This window comes from Oratosquilla oratoria, chromosome 2 (assembly GCF_046742065.1).
Source record: "Oratosquilla oratoria isolate Oo_2021 chromosome 2, ASM4674206v1, whole genome shotgun sequence".
Classification (NCBI taxonomy): Eukaryota; Metazoa; Arthropoda; class Malacostraca; order Stomatopoda; family Squillidae; genus Oratosquilla; species Oratosquilla oratoria.
The window spans coordinates 9,309,260-9,327,107 of record NC_134778.1 but is presented as its reverse complement, the minus strand read 5'-3'; the positions used below and the strand labels follow the sequence as shown (position 1 = coordinate 9,327,107).

Sequence of the window (17,848 nt, the reverse complement as noted above, 5' to 3'; positions counted from 1 at the left end):
GAACAGGCTCAAGAAGGGAAACTTGAAGACTGGTACCAAATATCTGAAGCAGTTTCTTAGAACCAAGAAACAATAGATCAATGTTGTTTTTTGGTCAGATGTAATAAAGTGCCACAACACCTCTGGTTTTCGATATCCTTTGGAAAGAACGTTGGATGTCGTTTCGGTGATGTAATTATTCCCCACAACAAAAGGGATGTTATAAAATATGGCGCCATGGAGAAAAATTACCTCATAGAAACTCCAGTATGTATATATATATGTATGTATGTATATATATATATATATATATATATATATATATATATATATATATATATATATATTCTTGCAGAAACCACTTGGAAAATAAAATAAATGAATACCAAACGTTTTCGTCTACTCAAAACATAATCAGGGTACAAACTCCTTGTACTCTGATGATGCCTTGAATAGACGAAAACGATTGGTATTAATTTATTTTATTTTCCAAGTGGTTTCTGCAAGAATGTATATATATATATATATATATATATATATATATATATATATATATATACATATTCACCGTCTTCTAAGTATTGTGGCAAGAAGGATTTACACAGTCCAGTTGAACTATCCACACGTTCAGGTTGGTGAGTGTCGGACAGCTTTCCCAAGTGAACGCGAACTAAATGATTCTATTCAGTTGGCGTAGGCTGGCACTGCATCCAGAGAACAACCCTCAAGAGCGGTTAGAATCCAGGTTGGGACCGTACCAGTTTTTCTAACGGAAACAAAATTAAGACGTTACAAGAGAAATGGGCAAAATAGAGGGTTTGACTGTAGGCAGTCTAGAGGAGCCAAATTAGAATTTTTTTCCACAAGAGAAGAACATCAAAAATATATCTATACTAGTAAGAATCAGTGATGATATTAGAAATATTAGAAGAGTGAAAACGTTAAAGAAATCTGAGCCAGCTAAATAGGCAAAGGCGAAGACATCCAGGGAGGAAGCTATAGTAGACTAGGTACAGAATAAAGCTGAACACATGATTACTGTTTTGGACTATAAACGTCTAAGGACTACTGAGGACAAGGATACGTGGGTCAGACTTGGGGTTTGTACGGCAGAAAAGGGGAAAAGGTCAAGGGTGACAGGACTGCTAAGGATGAGGATTGCTGTATGGGTGTTGGGGTTGTGGATTACAAAACAAGCGGCCCCCTTCTAATCGACGTACTTTGTCGAACGTGGATATGTTTCGACAAGTACTGTAGCCTCCTCTGCACATGCTCCAGCTCTTCTGGTAGTGTTGCATGATCACAAAGTGACATTTACTGTTATTTCACAGTACCTGCAATTCTGCACGCACTGCATCTAGTACGCAAGCGCTTGCAGGACTGCAAGAACTGCGGGTATTATACACTGACGAGCACTTCAGCTGAACAATACTGAAGACACTGGCATGCGCGCAGATGGATGGCCGCCGCTTAGAACCGGCAGGCAGCAAGGGATTGTCGTCATACAGTGGCGCTCCCTCTACGGTGGGTCGAATTTGCTACGAAGTCGAAAACCTTCTGAGATCTTGGGATGAAGAATCATCCAGCCGGGCGGGAATCACAGATGCAAATCAAGCGTTGAGTTGGTGCCGTGGCATCCACGAGATGAGCTCCACAGAGGACCTTCGTGTGGACTCCGCGGACCGCCGGAACATGGCGCCATGGCATGTATAAATGCCATGTAGGTCTTCGAGATGGTGTGTCATGACGCTCTCCTCCTCGGGAGTGACGTCATGGTTGAAATGTATAGTATAACAATAACGTTAATGAAATGAACGGCACCATGAGGGTCTATAAACGCGGCACCGCTTAAGTCTTTCGTACATGGCACCATGGTACCCTTCACATACGGCACCAAGAGTTCTTTTACATTATGGCACCACTAATGATTAGATCAGCCAGGTACGTAAAGTGCCGTGAAAAGACGTTGGCGCATTTAATGGCATCTCGCAAGCGTCGGCAACTGTGAATGCCAAGCAGGTGATTGAGGGAGAAATCCAAGCGCCAGATGGTAGATGCCAAGCTAGTGCCTGGCGTCAAGTATCACAGGTGGGGACAACCGCGTACTGAGATTCACAAGCGTATAACCTTTTCCACACCTTTAATTTTTCCTGGAGTAAAACATATCGGTCTGAAAAAAGTGGTCTTGAGGATCTTTGCAAAAGAAAAAAAAAAAATCCCTCGTATCTACCTTCTAAAAAGCTTTTAAGGTCTAAAGAATATTTGTTTATCGAGCCTGCATCGCTAAGTATGCAGTAATTTTACCATTTGTTTTTCATTTTATTTATTTGTCTTATTTACTGAAGAAAAAATTAAAGTGAGGGAAAGGGGTTGGAGGTTGAACTGTACATTGTGCGTCCCTTCGTACATGGCAGCTTGGTCCTAAACGAGGGCTCCCGCGCGTCGAGCTAACCACTTCGCTAACAATCATACGGCTCCTGAAAGGTCCTTCGTCTTTCGCTTATCACGAAACTCCCGGTAGCGATCTTTCATTTCCTTGAGTCCTTCCCTACCTCTTTCTTTACTGTCTTTATCTTTACCATCCTTCAACTTGTCCTTGTCCTTCACTTCCTTCATCTTGTCCTTTGTATCTTTCTCTCCCTTGCATCGTTCCTTGCCTTCCTTTTCCTTGTTCCGTTCCTTCTTGGACTTCTTGCGCTTGGAAGGTTTAGGAGACTTGCCCAGGAAGAGCGCCTCGTGGAAGTCGTCAGAGCTCAGGTTCGATTCCTCCACGTGCAACACTGAGCTGAGGGCACCGTCCGTAGGCGACTTGGGAAACTGAAACACGAGGCGACCCTTCTCGGGCTCCGAGGCCGACCGGGACACGCGAAGCTCGGTGAAGGAGAAGGGCGAGGAGGCACGAGTGGCTTGCAAGGACAAGGAGGACAGGTGGAGAGACGCGGCTACGGCCTGGGATGAGGATTTGGAGGAAGCAGCGGCGACGGCGGCGGCAGTGCGATGCGCTGGGGACACGGTGCTCGGCACGATTAACGACGAAGAGCGAGAACGGCTGTACATAGGGAGCGGGGACGTGTCGAGGCGGCCGCGAGGTTCGGGTGTGCAACACAGGGCCAGCGTCAGGCTCGGAGACCTTGTCTCCCGGTGCTGTACCTTGGGAGATCTTGGCTCCGGAGAGCGGCTGATGGACACGCCACTGATGTACAGGGTTGGTGAGTTCGGAATGCCCGTCTCCGATTCGTACTCGTTGGAACTTTCCTTGTCGATCTTGGCGGGATGCGAGATGTGGATGCGAAGGCTGGTGGTCTTGACTGGGGTCTTCGATTCGCTCTGTTCGGTGGAATTGCTTTCATCTTTGTCAGTCCCTTCGTCCACCACCAGCTTAAATGAGGGCTCGTGGGTCGTATCGAAGACACTGTCACTCTGGCTGTCCATGTTATTCAGGATACCAATAACCTCCAGGTCGGTGACGGGAGAGTCCATCTCTCCGATGATGTCCGAAACACCTCCAGGGTCTGTACTCTCCACGTCACCGCCCTCAGACTCCACATCTAGACTCGCCATCTTAGGTTTGGAAAGTCTGAGTCTTGCGATTTCCTCCGGGTGGTCCTGATGGGCGTGGTCTGAGTCTATCATGAGCTCTTGGTCCGTCAGGTCCTTCAGGTCACCCAGAGACTGAGATCGACGAAGATCGCGACGTGTGTCCGAGGACGTGGAGGAAGAAAGGAGGTGACCGTTCTCGTGGATGTCGCCGTATTCAAAGCGCCCATCTTCAACCTCGTTGGCCGCAACTTTCGGGAAACAGATCAGATCTTTATCTGCCTTGCTCTCCCATCCTTTTTCCGTGTTGAGGTTTCTGGAACAACAGTCACTAAAGTTAGAATTACTGACAAACAGTAAAATCTGATGAAAAATACCAGAGGAACATTGCAAGGGATTGAAAATTAAATAAATGTCAAATGTATTGTGTTATAAGTTTTCAGAAAACAAATATCATGTGTAATTTCAATAATATTTTCAATACTCTATAAAGATCAAACAAAAATACAGAAGAGTTTTTCGTCATGATCAGAGAGGAAGTTCTGGGATTTTTGTAGTAAATGAGAACTCTGATTTTGTTGTTCTCGCTTGTAGGGAGGCAATTCCTATGGATGATATCTTTAATGACTTTTTAATCTTTTTCGTAATTATTAGTAAAGGTGTTTCTGTAATATATATTGATGTAGTTATGATTTTGTGGTGTTTTGATTGTGAGATATGATTCTAGCATCTTGTTGGTAATAGAATCAAAGTCGGTGTTGGAGTACCCATTGTTTGTGAGCATTTGTCCAAGGTGTTGAAGCTCACTGTGTAATGCTTGCCACGAGGAACACACCGATAACGCTCTTTTTACATAGGCTCCAATGACACCTTTCTTGTAGTTGTCAGTGCACTCGCCCTTGCCATTCATGCAAGGGCGAGTGCACTGCTAACTACAAGAAAGGTGTCATAAAAGCCTGTGTAAAAAGAGCCGTGTCGGTGTGTTCCTCGTGGCAAGCATTACACAGTGAGCTTCAACACCTTGGACAAATGCTCACAAAAAATGGGTACTCCAACACCGACATTGATTCTATTACCAACAAGATGCTAGAATCATATCTCACAATCAAAACACCACAAAATCATAACTACATCAACATATATTACAGAAACACCTTTACTAATAATTACAAAAAAGATGAAAAAGTCATTATAGATATCATCCATAGGAATTGCCTCCCTATAAGTGAGAACAACAAAATCAGAGTTCTCATTTACTACAAAATATCAGAACTTCCTCTCTGATCATGACGAACAACTCTGCTAGGCAATCAGACTTCACATCTAGAACCAATGTAGTGTACCAATATACTTGCTCTTCAGAGGATTGTAAGCCTCTTAACCATACCTACATCGGTATTACTAGATGCAAAGTCAGCCGTCGCTTATCATTACATCTACAAGAGGGAGCAATCAAAGAACATCATAAGAATTCCCACAACGCTATACTCAGAAGGGATGAGTTGATTAATTCCACCAAAATTATTGGAACGTGTGATGACCCTAGGAGGCTACAATTACTCGAAGCCTTTCATATTAGAGACAAAGCTCCAGTCATTAACATCCAGAGTAATTTGATCTCCACTATCCCATTGTATAGAAACAAAAATCCCCCACTCCTCCCTCCCTCCACCCCCCTCCCTTCCTCGTCTCCCCCTCCTCCCCTTCCACCTCCACCCCCTTCCTCCCCTTCTTCTCCCCCCCTGGTGACCAGTGCAACGACAGTGTACCGAAATCCAGACTTTATATATATATATATATATATATATATATATATATATATATATATATATATATATATATATATATATATATAATTTAAAAAAGTCATTGCTTGCATTGGATCTATGCAATCGTTAAGGACACCAACACCAAGTAAAACCTAACTGATAGAGCATTTCATTGCGCTCCATTATGTATAAAAATAAACACTATAGGGACTATTGTCTCCCTGCGAGGACTTATCAAAAAGGGCATGTAAACAATATATCAATATTTCCCTAATTACAACCTAATTACAAAAAAAGCATTTTAAAGAGTACTCTAAATTTGATCAAAATAGGATAATTCTATACTTTTTGACAAATAACTCAAAAATTTAAATCGCTAACTTAATGAAAATTTGCTACAACAGAGCACTTCATTGCCAATTTTCAGAACATAAGAAATTATCGATCTACAAAGTGGTTTGAAAATATGAAAAGCACTCCAAAATCATTACACTTAAGTCTGTGTTACCTCAACAATTAGCACATCAATCGACACATCTTGTTGAAGAACTTACAATGACAGTGTACTCCATACTTAACTGAACTGAAAATCTAAAACCAAAACTCGTATTGGAAATTTAAGCTTTCAGACATTGCGTCACTCGTCTGGCTGTACCGTCGTAATTGTAATTGTTCCATTGATGAAACCAATACAGATCAATAGGCAATAGTTGTGCTGCTCTAATCAAGTATACCTTTGTGTCGATTTTCTCTTGTTCTCTCTCTCTCTCTCTCTCTTTCACGTTTTTTCCTAAAAAAAATTCTGCCGATTGAAATTTACTACCGTGAGCGTGTGCCTGCATGCTGTGTTCGACTACGTCCCTTTAAATGTGTTGTTCCAGAGATAAAACCCGGCCTGTCAACTCTAGGGTATAAGGTGAGAGCTCAATTTGATGTCTCTCATTTCCAACCTTTTTCTCACCATCTTTTTTCGCTCGTCACAAAGAAATCCTCGCATCTGATATCTTTGGAGGTTATGACTGATAATTGGGCTCAATAGAGGGGGAACTTGGGACCATAGGGCCTAGATGTGAGTGTCAAGCTAGCCAGGTACTTAGTTGTTACACTATCACAAATAATGAGATACATATCATATAATTAACATTTCTCTTGAAATATAAGTGTATCATAATGTTGGTTCTTCATACCTGAGGCTAATCTCCTTGCTTGCAAGCTTTTTCAAGAAATAATCAACGGCAATTTCGGCACTAGTGGGCTGGCACGAGGTAGAAGCCATGGGCGATGTCGAGCCACCTTCAGCACCTCCCATATGGCTGTTATGGTCATCCAAGTCAGGGGGGAACCCTTTCTCCAGGCCTTCAACGGGGCTCGTCAGGCTACAGTTGCTACTGCTGCTAGGAACACAGCCGATCCCAGAAGCTGAAGAGGAATCCACACGTCCTGAGGTGAAATGACAACAATGATCACGAGATGAGTAAAAGCAGCAACGACTGCACCAGCACTGTAGTCGAGAGGCCAAACGCAGAGTATGGGATCCAGTATATTTTGACGTTTCGCCCAGCAGGGCTTCTTCAGAGATAACATAGTTGAGAAACATTTTACTCCTTTTATAGCCCGAGCTTGCGGGGAGAAACAAACATTAAAATGGTGTACACACAATTTGCCCAAACTGCTTGTTATTTGGTAACTAAAATTGCCAATGGTTTGTTTATTGTAAAAAATCCACTATTCTGGAGTCCCATACTCTGCGTTTGGCCTCTTCACTAAAATGATAACGAGGGTTATAAAACACTTTGGATTCTGAGGGACATTTATCTATGGATCCTTCAGGCTTAGTCGAGTGTATCAGATCTATGGTAGCACGTACTGTACATTGTAATACTTATTACACTCTCTATATTTTTTCAGAACAATATTAAAAGCAGATTGGTTAACATTTTTTTTTAACTATTGGGGAATTTTTGGCACACTTTGGAGTTTTATTTTGGCTAATGCCATAAGAATTTATTCAGCCTTGGGAGACCCCTGTCATAAGAGAGATTAAACTGATCCTAAATTGATTAGGTCTTGAATCTATAAAGTGAGGAAGCTTATGCCGGATTGAAGTTGGCTAAAGGTCGAAGGCTCCAGACACTGGCCTTATATGTTCATACAGCTATGGTTATGGGTCGTCAAAGGTAGTTGTTGAACATCAAGCTCGGGTGGTTTATGTTGCTGTGAAACGAGTTCGAAAACCAACGCGCCACGGCAGTACACATAACCCCACCATAAAGAAAAACTTCCACGATGCTCAAATCTTCGCGATGGATTAATACCACAGAAGACGTATCCATTAGGAACTAACGCGAAATCAAACACCCACTAATATCTACTTAGACAAGTGGTACCAGGAATAACAAAACACAATACTGCTAGGGTAAATGTAAGAAACATCCGGTGGATACCACCATCCAGTCTCGATCTGTGACTCACCAGCTTCGCGATCGGTGTTCTTGTCCCAGCGTTGGTCCCGCGAGTGTTCCTGCAACCAGGAGAGCCGCCGACGAGCCTCGTCTTCGATCATCTGGAGTCGTGACATCTCGAGGGCAATTAGAAGCTCCATGTTTGAATCGCAGCCTTCCAGAGAAGAAGCCTCGCCACTCCCTCCCTCGCCACTATTCCCTGCAAGACAAAGCGTTTGAGGTCACCTCACTATACTCTCTTTCAGTGAGGATAATACCACAGTGGGTTACCTCACATTGGTGGCATTGTAGTGTTCTGTAGCCAACACGTGTAGTTACCCCTATAAGACTCGTGACCGCCAAGTACAAGACAAAACTATGGTCACCGCTTAGAACATGTGTTCGATTGATTTATACGCCAAGTACAGGACAAAACTATGGCCACCCCTTAGAACATGCGTTCGATTAATTTATATTAATATAAATTAATCGAACGCATGTTCTAAGGGGTGACCATAGTTTTGTCCTGTACTTGGCGGTCACGAGTCTTATAGGGGTAACTACACGTGTTGATTACAGAACACTACAGCATGCAATCGTACGAAAATCAAAGAAGAAAATCAATTTGGATTAACACAGGAGATGTCATACCTTCGTCAGGTAGGTATTTGGCTTGCTGGGCGCACCTCAGCGAACAGTAGTCGTGGATCGCCCCGGTCCTTGGATTGCGAGCTCGAGGTCTCGGACAAGTCTTCCGGCTGCATTTGCCGAGCAGCGTGAGTGTCAAAGCGTGGTTCAAGCTACTCTCCTGCAAACGAAAAGGTTGGTTGATTGTTATGGGATGTCGTTTAGAGCGTTTCTATCCTTGTGGACAACCGCTCGCCGCAGATGAAAAGGTTTACTGGCTTAATGTAAGAAACAGATCGACGACTACTGCAACTTAGAATAATGTAGCAGAGATTACTTCTGCATTGGTTTATGATTCTTGGAAACTATTGAATGACCATACTCTATTTCGATGGGTCTCAGAAAAGTTAAAATCGCCCCATTTGGTGGAAATGTTGCCATCAAGTGAATGTAAATTTTCTCCGATTCACTGAATCAGAGTATAGTATTCTATCATTTCCTATCTATATATTTTTCGTAATAATTCCTTCGACCCTTTTACAGAGTTTATTTTGGTTAACGCCAGACAATTTTATTCAACTAATATTAGAAAGCCCAGTTTCCCCTCTGCTGAACAAAAATCATCAGACATTAGACCGAAGCATTTATTATTTCAGTGGTGATACCCAGCCTTTCTATTCTCGGGAACTATATCATGTCGAAGAAATGGACCCATAAAAACGGTAAAGTTAGATGTGATCAAGAGTTTTTGTAAGTAAAGAACAGTCTTCAATCATAAAAGAATACAGCGTGACTCTGATCCATAGGAGTGTCACTAAAATTCCTTATATAGTGATTGCATGAAACCTAAGAAGGCGTTAGACAGAAATAGTTATGTGGAGTTCATGTCTGGGTTGAAGAAATCAATGTATTTACCCCTTACACTTTTATTAGATTATTGATTGTATTCTTTCGATTTAATTAGAACATGGTTTAGGATACAGCTCCGATACCATTGTGCCACGAGTATGATATTATAGCATCGAAGCACCCTACCGGAAATACTGCCTTGAAGAATTCGTTTTCTATAGAATACGTGTACCATAATTACTTTCTGTATTAATAATTGTCACCCCGCTGAAACTAGTATTATGGAAATATAACATTATTAAATTTTTATGTTCCACATATCAATATGAAAATGTCTATGTTAGTAGTAATATTCCGTATTAGTAATACGTAAGCCAAATTATTCGCAGTGCTCGTAAATGTACATTATACCCTTCTTGCATAAAGAACTCTGTTCCGCTGCCAAGGCAGCAGCCTTATTCACCTATACTCGCATTATTTTACCAATAAACAAGTCCCGAGAGAATTGGAGTTTACTTAATCCTATCCATTCTCTCACGGACGAGCTCCGTCATCATTATGTAATTACAAAACTACTACACTTACTTCCTCATCAGAGTCTAAATCTGGCCAATCCAGGAGCGCAGCCAGGTTGGTGTGACGACCTCTCGCATCCTTGACCCACGGCTGGGAGGGGTCTAGTGCTCTCTCCATCGCGGCTACGTTCTCCAGCTACCACGAAAAAAAAAATACATTTAAAAAAGGAGACTCAAATGTTATGTTGAGGGCTAAAGGAATAACTGAAAGAGTTTGTATTTTAAGTTACATTGTGTGAATTTTGATGTCCACAATTGATCAGTTCAGTACTATAGCATGCATTGTCAGTTGACCATTACTGTGCCACAGTTCACAGTTCTAATGCCATCATAGTTTAGATTTTAATGAACTCCAACTGCCGTCACACACTTTATTTTGAATAGGTTGTCACTATAACTCGCATTTTCAAAGACTAACAACTTATCACTTCTCATTCCGCACTCCGTCACTAGTTACGGTTCATATTTAAGGTATAATTTACAATGTTATCATATCGCCATATCAACAAACATTGTAATCAATACATAATGCGTATTCACAAAGCTAGTGTTTGCAAAAAGAAGGACGAATATATTCCTTGAGAAATCTAAATTTATTACAAAGGGTATTTTTCAATATGTATCTTCAGCAATGCAAAATGATTGGATATCAATCAAGAAAACATTCACTTTTTCCTACAGTCACGAGCAAAAATCGACCACATCTGCAGTACACAACTTCGACACAAGGTTCGTAATACAATCCATTCAATAGTTTATATCTTAGTACGATACAATTTTTTGAGGTCTTGAATTCAGTCTAGGATGTAGGCAAGCACGAAAATATATGACAAATCACTGAAAACCAAATTTGTGTGTTTGTTGCAGCCCTTCACTCTGTACACTGCAATGTGTCCATCTCGGTGAGGAGTCTTATGGAAACGAATGTCCGATGATATGTTCTTTTCCTCTACACAGGACTTTTACTCTATGGGCGGATTGTGCATGTAGCTGGAAGGTTTTCGAGTGTCTCTGTTTGTGCTTGTAATAGGGTGTGGCCAATGAAAACTTGAGTAAATAAATTACTAATTGTACAGAACTACGAAGACAAGCGTGCGGCCATTGCGGAGGCAGAACCACGACTGCCTCTGACGCCAAGCCACGCCACCAAGCTCAGACTTGGCGGGAAAAGCACTGCCGCGTGCTTGGTATAACGCTTGGTTCTCACATTCAATAACGCATTGATCATACAGTATGAATACATAATCAATATACAATAATAAATATACAATATTACAAGGAATATTCAATGCTACCATTATATACTTTCTGAATAAGGGGTATCAGCCGACCCTGCCAGTGTTCAAACATGCGTACGTATGAAACTTTACAACTAACTCCCAAAGATTTGATACCAGGTGAGTCATGCGTGAAACGAGAGCTCTACCCCTGATCCATCCGGGACGCCTTGAAGACCTGGTCCATGACGTCAATCTTTCATTTATTAGTAATTATTAATACCTATACAAGACAAAAGCCACTGTAGAACATGAATATCAACCCAAATACAAAAAAACAGACACAACGAGGTCCTGGTCCATGACGTCAATCTTTCATTTATTAGTAATTATTAAAACCTATACAAGACAAAAGCCACTGTAGAACATGAATATCAACCCAAATACAAAAAAACAGACACAACGATGTGCTAATGAACCTGTTAAAGAAAAAAAATGTCGAAAGAAAATATTTTTTTAATTCACTTCAGGTGTACACTGCAATGAAAAAATGGTCATGTACCTATGATGTGTCCTGTAATAAAGAACGGTTAAGTGTTAAAATTAATAATGAATTAGTGCCAACATCTACAAACCAGTTAAGCTCACAGTGCCAAGCCGCTGTGCCGTATGAGAGGGGAAGGACGAAACCCGGAATGAGGCCTTACAACAGTAGGAACAGGTCCTGCAGGGGCGGGGTGGTGGAGGCAAGGGCACACACGCCAACCATTCACCAACCAACCCACAAGGGTTACGGAAAAGAAAGAAAACGAATAAATAAAAGAAAATCGTGTGGGTAAATTAATGGCAGAAGTTGAAATAAAAAAAAGATGCAAACAGTGATCATGACTTGGGGTAGGGAACACTTAAGATAAAACATGTCGGCGTATATTTAAAACAGAAATCTCAATATGCACACAAATCTTTAAGCAGGCAGGCACATAAACCACATTAATGTGTGCTGTAAAAATATTACAATAATAACATCAAGCTAAACAAAATATAATAAAAAAGAAAAATTCGCCAAGATAAGTTTTGTAATGGAGACAGAAACGAAGCAAACTTAAGAATTTGCACTAGATGACTGATAACACTTAAAAGGACTTAGAATTTTACTTAACAATGGACACGTGCACACACACACACACACACACAGTAGGCATTAATTTGTGGAATACTTAAGAAGAAACAATGCAAGCCAGTAAACGAGTCTAAGGTAAAGTGTGACAAATGGAGATATAGTGACGGGACCCTACGAGCATAGCTCCAACCCCGTAAACAAATATGGAGGATGAGGTTTCCTCCAAAGGATAAAGTGAGGAAAAGAGGCCCGATCCTGCATTGCAACCCTGACAAAAACAGAATTCTATGCCGGGATCAGACACGGGACACCAATCGTAGGAAAAATTATGGAAACTATCATCAGAGATGCTATCGAACACCATTTAGAAAGTAACTGTTTGATAATTGATAGCCAGCATGGCTTCAGAAGGAAACGTTCTAGCATGACTAACTTACTCGAATTCTACAACACAGTTATCTCGAATTATGACAAAAGAAACAATATAGATTTAATATATCTAGACTTTGCAAAAGCTTTTGATACCGTCCCCCACGAAAGAGTACTTACTAAATTAGCTTCACACGGAATAAGTGGTAGCCTATTAAGTTGGACTAGTAATTGGTTGAATGATCGAAAACAGAGAGTTGTTTTAAATGGAAAAACTTCTGGTTGGAAAAATGTTACAAGTGGAGTTCCTCAAGGTTACGTTCTCGGGCCACTTCTATTCACAGTATATATAAATGATATAGACCATAGACTAAAATCTACTGTTTCCAAATTTGCTGATGATACAAAACTGTGCGGAGTGGCAAATGATCACTTAAACCAATTAGATATTCAAGAAGATTTAGTTAAATTACAGCAATGGTCTGAAAAGTGGCTAATGAAATTTAACACAAGTAAATGCAAGGTAATGCACATAGGTAAAAATAACAGTAAGTACGATTACAAGTTATTTGGAAATTCGTTAACAAAAGTGGATAGTGAAAAGAACCTCGGCGTAATTATCAGTAACGATCTCAAATCATCCAAGCAGTGTATTTCAGCCTCTGAGAAAGCAAATAAGATTCTAGGACTGATTGCGCGATCTTTTGACTTCAAAAGTCCATCACTCACTAACAAGCTATCTAAATCGTTAGTTCGTCCACATTTGGAATATGCTGTTTCCGTATGGTCAATAAATCTCATTAAAGACATTGACAGATTGGAAAAAGTACAACGGCGAGCTACAAAACTGATTCCAAATATCAAAAATAGATCATACGAAAATCGACTAAAAAATATGAATTTGTTTTCCTTAAAAAAGCGTAGACTCGGAGGTGACTTGATACAAGTCTTTAAGATTCTAAAGGTCATTGACAACATCAAAAGTGACCAAATTTTCACACTGAATGAGAAACCGACAAGAACCAATGGTCTCAAACTGTCCGGAAATAGATTTAATTTGGAAGTGGGTAGAAACAACTTCGCCAACCGTGTATTAATGAATGGAATAAACTTCCTGCAGAGGCAATGCAATGTAGTTCAGTTCGAAGCTTTAAGAATCATTTAGATAAACACCTAAGCAAGATGCTGTAATGACTATCATTTATTTTATATTATTTCCCTCCCGGAAGAGAGCTCAGAGCTCGTATGACCTATCTACGGGTAATGATGTGACCTTACACGCACACACACACAAAACTCCCCGCCCACGAGAGTTGGAGTAACGATTCGAAGCGCAGCGATACTGAAATTATTTTCACCCCTGGGCAGGATTCGAATCCGGACCGCCGTAGTGACAGTCTGGGACTCTACCAACCACGCCACCGAGTGTGTGTGTGTGTGTGTGTGTGTGTGTGTGTGTGTGTGTGTGTGTGTGTGTGTGTGTGTGTGTGTGTAGATTTACTCAATTGTAATGTACAGGAAATTAGTTAAGTTCATGTGGTCTCATCTTTCTTTTTCTCCAACTATCATACATTTTAGCTTGGGGTATCTTAAGATACTCTTGAAGGCGATACATCTGCATGGGAAGCTGTATTTTTCGACATCCATTTTTTTTTTTTTTTTTACACATTTTTTTACCATAACATTGTTGTTCTTTCAAATGGAACTCAGGAATTACATGCCCACTCTTACTTATGGAACATATGTACTTAAAAAATTCAGTGATATCATGCTTCTAAATAACAGGTCCAATTTTACTGGTGTGCCTTCCCCTCTTCTTATAGTTACATCTTTTACCCACTGAGTCATTGCTTTTCACTACATTATCTACTATAACAAAGTACCACCACAGAAATTTACATTCCCTCCTGCCTCCCATTCCTCACATTTGATATCCTTACAGTTAAAATCACCCGGAAGGACATTATCATGTGTGTGTTCACAAGTACATGTGACTGCTCATACACGTGTGTGATATAGCAAGCATACGCCTATTTGGACGATGTATGGTGTATGAAGAAACAAAATAGTAAGCAAACAAGTCATGCCTACAAGTATCCGTTCAGATGAAACGTGAATAAAGAACTAAACACTAAAACAGATGCAAGGAACAAGTGTACAGTACTAAAATACACTGGTGCGGACAACCGAACCAGACCCAAGATATATCAGAATTGTGCAAAAATGTTTCATGTTGGTCTTGCTTTGCTCCATGATTCCGATCTTCCATGGATAAGATTAAGCTGCCTGCAGTAGTACCTATCGTAGAAACATGAATCTCCTTCACATTAAAAGATACATTTAGCCATGCATTTACCATCGTCACCAAAAACATTATCCAATCAGTACTATTTCCTTCCAGGATCATTCACGCCCTTAGGTTTTATGTGTGTGTGTGTGTGTGTGTGTGTGTGTGTGTGTGTGTGTGTGTGTGTGTGTGTGTGTGTGTGTGTGTGTGTGTGTGTGTGTGTGTGTGTGTGTGTGTGTGTGTGTGTGTGTGTGTGTGTGTGTGTGTGTGTGTGTGTGTGTGTGTGTGTGTGTGTGTGTGTGTGTAGCAAGGCCATGCCTTGAAGATTCGTTCTCTGTAGAATTCGCGCACTATAAGTAATTTTCTTTATTAATATTGTCATCTCGCTAAAACTTCTGTGTGTGTGTGTGTGTGTGTGTGTGTGTGTGTGTGTGTGTGTGTGTGTGTGTGTGTGTGTGTGTGTGTGTGTGTGTGTGTGTGTGTGTGTGTGTGAGCGTTTGTGTGTGAATGTAGGCGGGTGTGGATGGAACTTAGAGTTGTGAATGGGTAAGGAGGCTTGAGTGAGACGGAAAAGGAAGACGATGGAGGATTTAAGGACATCTCACCTCATCAGGAGGGTCCATGCCAATCAGTCCAGCTACACAGTGTCGCTTCCGGGCCTTTCGGAAGCTGGGAGGCGTTTCCGGGGGCAGAAGACCTCTGCTGACAGCGCGGACGAGCTTGTGTCTTCGGCGACGGCTGAGAAGTGTGGCAGCGATGATTTGACCTCGAGGTGTGACCAGATACTGCCGGGCCACCATCTCTGAGAGCTTCTCTGTGGCTTCCTCAAGCTCGTTCTGTAAAAGGAAGGAGAGAGTCACCCTGCAAGTCGATAGGGACATTTCCGTCAACCGCGTAGTTAGTTTAGTTTCATTGTTCTCACACACACACACACACACACACACACACACACACACACACACACACACACAACTCGTGGCTCATTTGGTAGAATTCCCGGCTGCCACTACGGCGGTCGTGGTTCGAATCCCGCCCAGGGATGGAATAATTTCAGTATCGCTGCGCTGCGGGTTGTTACTCCAACTCTCGTGGGCGGGGAGTTGGGAGTGTGTGCTCGTGTAAGGTCACAGCAATACCCATAGATCGGCCATATATGAGCTCTGAGATCTCTTCCGGGAGGGTAATAGCTATCGATCACGAGTCTAACACATGATCCTGGACCATGGTGAATCTCACACACACACACAAACACACACACACACACATACACATGCACACATACGCAAACACACACACACACACACACACACACACACACACACACACACACACACGCACACACACGCAAACACACACAAACACACACACACACACACACACACACACACACACACACACTGCGCAAGGGGAAATATTTTGTAGTATTGTGATGCTTTTCAAGCCATATGGGCAGGAACCGACCACTGTACCGCTAAATTAGCAGCCCAAGACGATACCACTAGGCCAGCAAGACATTGTGTGTGTGTGTGTGTGTGTGTGTGGGAGAGAGAGAGAGAGAGAGAGAGAGAGAGAGAGAGAGAGAGAGAGAGAGAGAGAGAGAGAGAGAGAGAGAGAGAGAGAGAGAGAGAGAGCGACAGAGCGAAAGAGAGAGATAGATAGACAGAGAGAGAGAGAGAGAGAGAGAGAGAGAGAGAGAGAGAGAGAGAGAGAGAGAGAGAGAGAGAGAGAGAGAGAGAGAGAGAGAGAGAGAGAGAGAGAGAGAGAGAGAGAGAGAGAGAGAGAGAGAGAGAGAGAGAGAGAGAGAGAGAGAGAGAGAGAGAGAGAGAGAGAGAGAGAGAGGAAGAGAGGCATCTCGGAATACGGATCTTCCCGTCCCTCACCTGCATGTACTCAAAGATGGTCCTGTTGTAGCCGTTGTCCTCGAGGTAGTAGCCGTAGACGTAGGACCCACAGAGGACTCTTCGAGCTTTCAAGAGTTCCTTGACACCTTCCTCAACGAACCGCGTCCCTCGCTCCATCGATTCTTCAAACAAATACAGAAATAAGTAAATAAATACAACAGATAAATAACTATATATACATATATATATACAGTATATATACATATATATATACATTATATATATATATATATATATATATATATATATATATATATATATATATATGTACAACACTGAATGAGTCCCAGTGAATAGAGATGGAGCAGTCGGTAAAGTTACTACAGCACTTGTCACGCGCTAGCCGGGTTCGAGTCCTTGGCCGTGCCACGTTTCAATTTCTGCATGTTAACCTCCATGGGTCTCCCGAAGTTGATGACTTAGAATTAAAGTGCATTATGGTTGATAAAAATGTGTATATATATATATGTATATATATATATATATATATATATATATATATATATATATATATATATATATATATATATATATACATATATATATGGAAATAAACTCCACCGCAAGGACTCGAACTTTTGCCTTAACGACTGTTTATTATGAAGCAGAGACGATAGCCATTGAGCCGCCAGACCCTACAAAACGAACGACCTGGGTTACGACCTAGTTTGTTCAACGAGGGTACTAGTCTTAGCTCAGTCTCTAATCTAATTTCACAGAGTCTTTATTATGGCGAGCCATCCGACAAGTTGCGTCATAATGACACACACACACACACAAATATATATATATATATATATATATATATACATATATATATATATATATACATATATATATATATATATATATATATACATATATATATATATATATATATATATTTAAACAAAACATGTCAATAAAATAAAATAAACAAATTTATGATAATGATGAATAATGATAATTATCATCATTATCATCATCATCATAACGACGATGATGACGACGTCTTGCAAAACGATAATAGCTGTTGCCTCAAGTTTCCAATGACTGAAAAACCGCAACCCCACATTAGCCGTCAACGGTCCTCGGGACCTCTAGCCACAGATCTCTCCGGGAAGAAACTAGACTGTTGTGTCTGTGTCTGCATCTGTGTCTGTGTCTGTGTACTAGTAATGGACTGTTTTTTTGTCAC

At 41.2% G+C, this 17,848-nt stretch overlaps 1 protein-coding gene across 4 annotated transcripts in view; it reads right to left on the bottom strand.

Moving 5' to 3' along the window:
• Positions 1 to 496: 496 nt before the first annotated feature.
• LOC143036865 (uncharacterized) overlaps positions 497 to 17,848 on the bottom strand; it is a 108,951-nt gene continuing 91,599 nt past the window's right edge. For all 4 annotated transcript variants that reach the window (XM_076204764.1, XM_076204772.1, XM_076204753.1 and 1 more), the window contains 7 exons: positions 16,651 to 16,793; positions 15,376 to 15,606; positions 9,788 to 9,913; positions 8,378 to 8,534; positions 7,758 to 7,946; positions 6,473 to 6,725; positions 497 to 3,832 (listed from right to left, as the gene is read on the bottom strand). In XM_076204764.1, the coding sequence (XP_076060879.1) occupies positions 2,446 to 3,832; positions 6,473 to 6,725; positions 7,758 to 7,946; positions 8,378 to 8,534; positions 9,788 to 9,913; positions 15,376 to 15,606; positions 16,651 to 16,793 (2,486 nt within the window). In that variant the 3' untranslated portion in view covers positions 497 to 2,445. The remainder of the gene's footprint in view (positions 3,833 to 6,472; positions 6,726 to 7,757; positions 7,947 to 8,377; positions 8,535 to 9,787; positions 9,914 to 15,375; positions 15,607 to 16,650; positions 16,794 to 17,848) is intronic.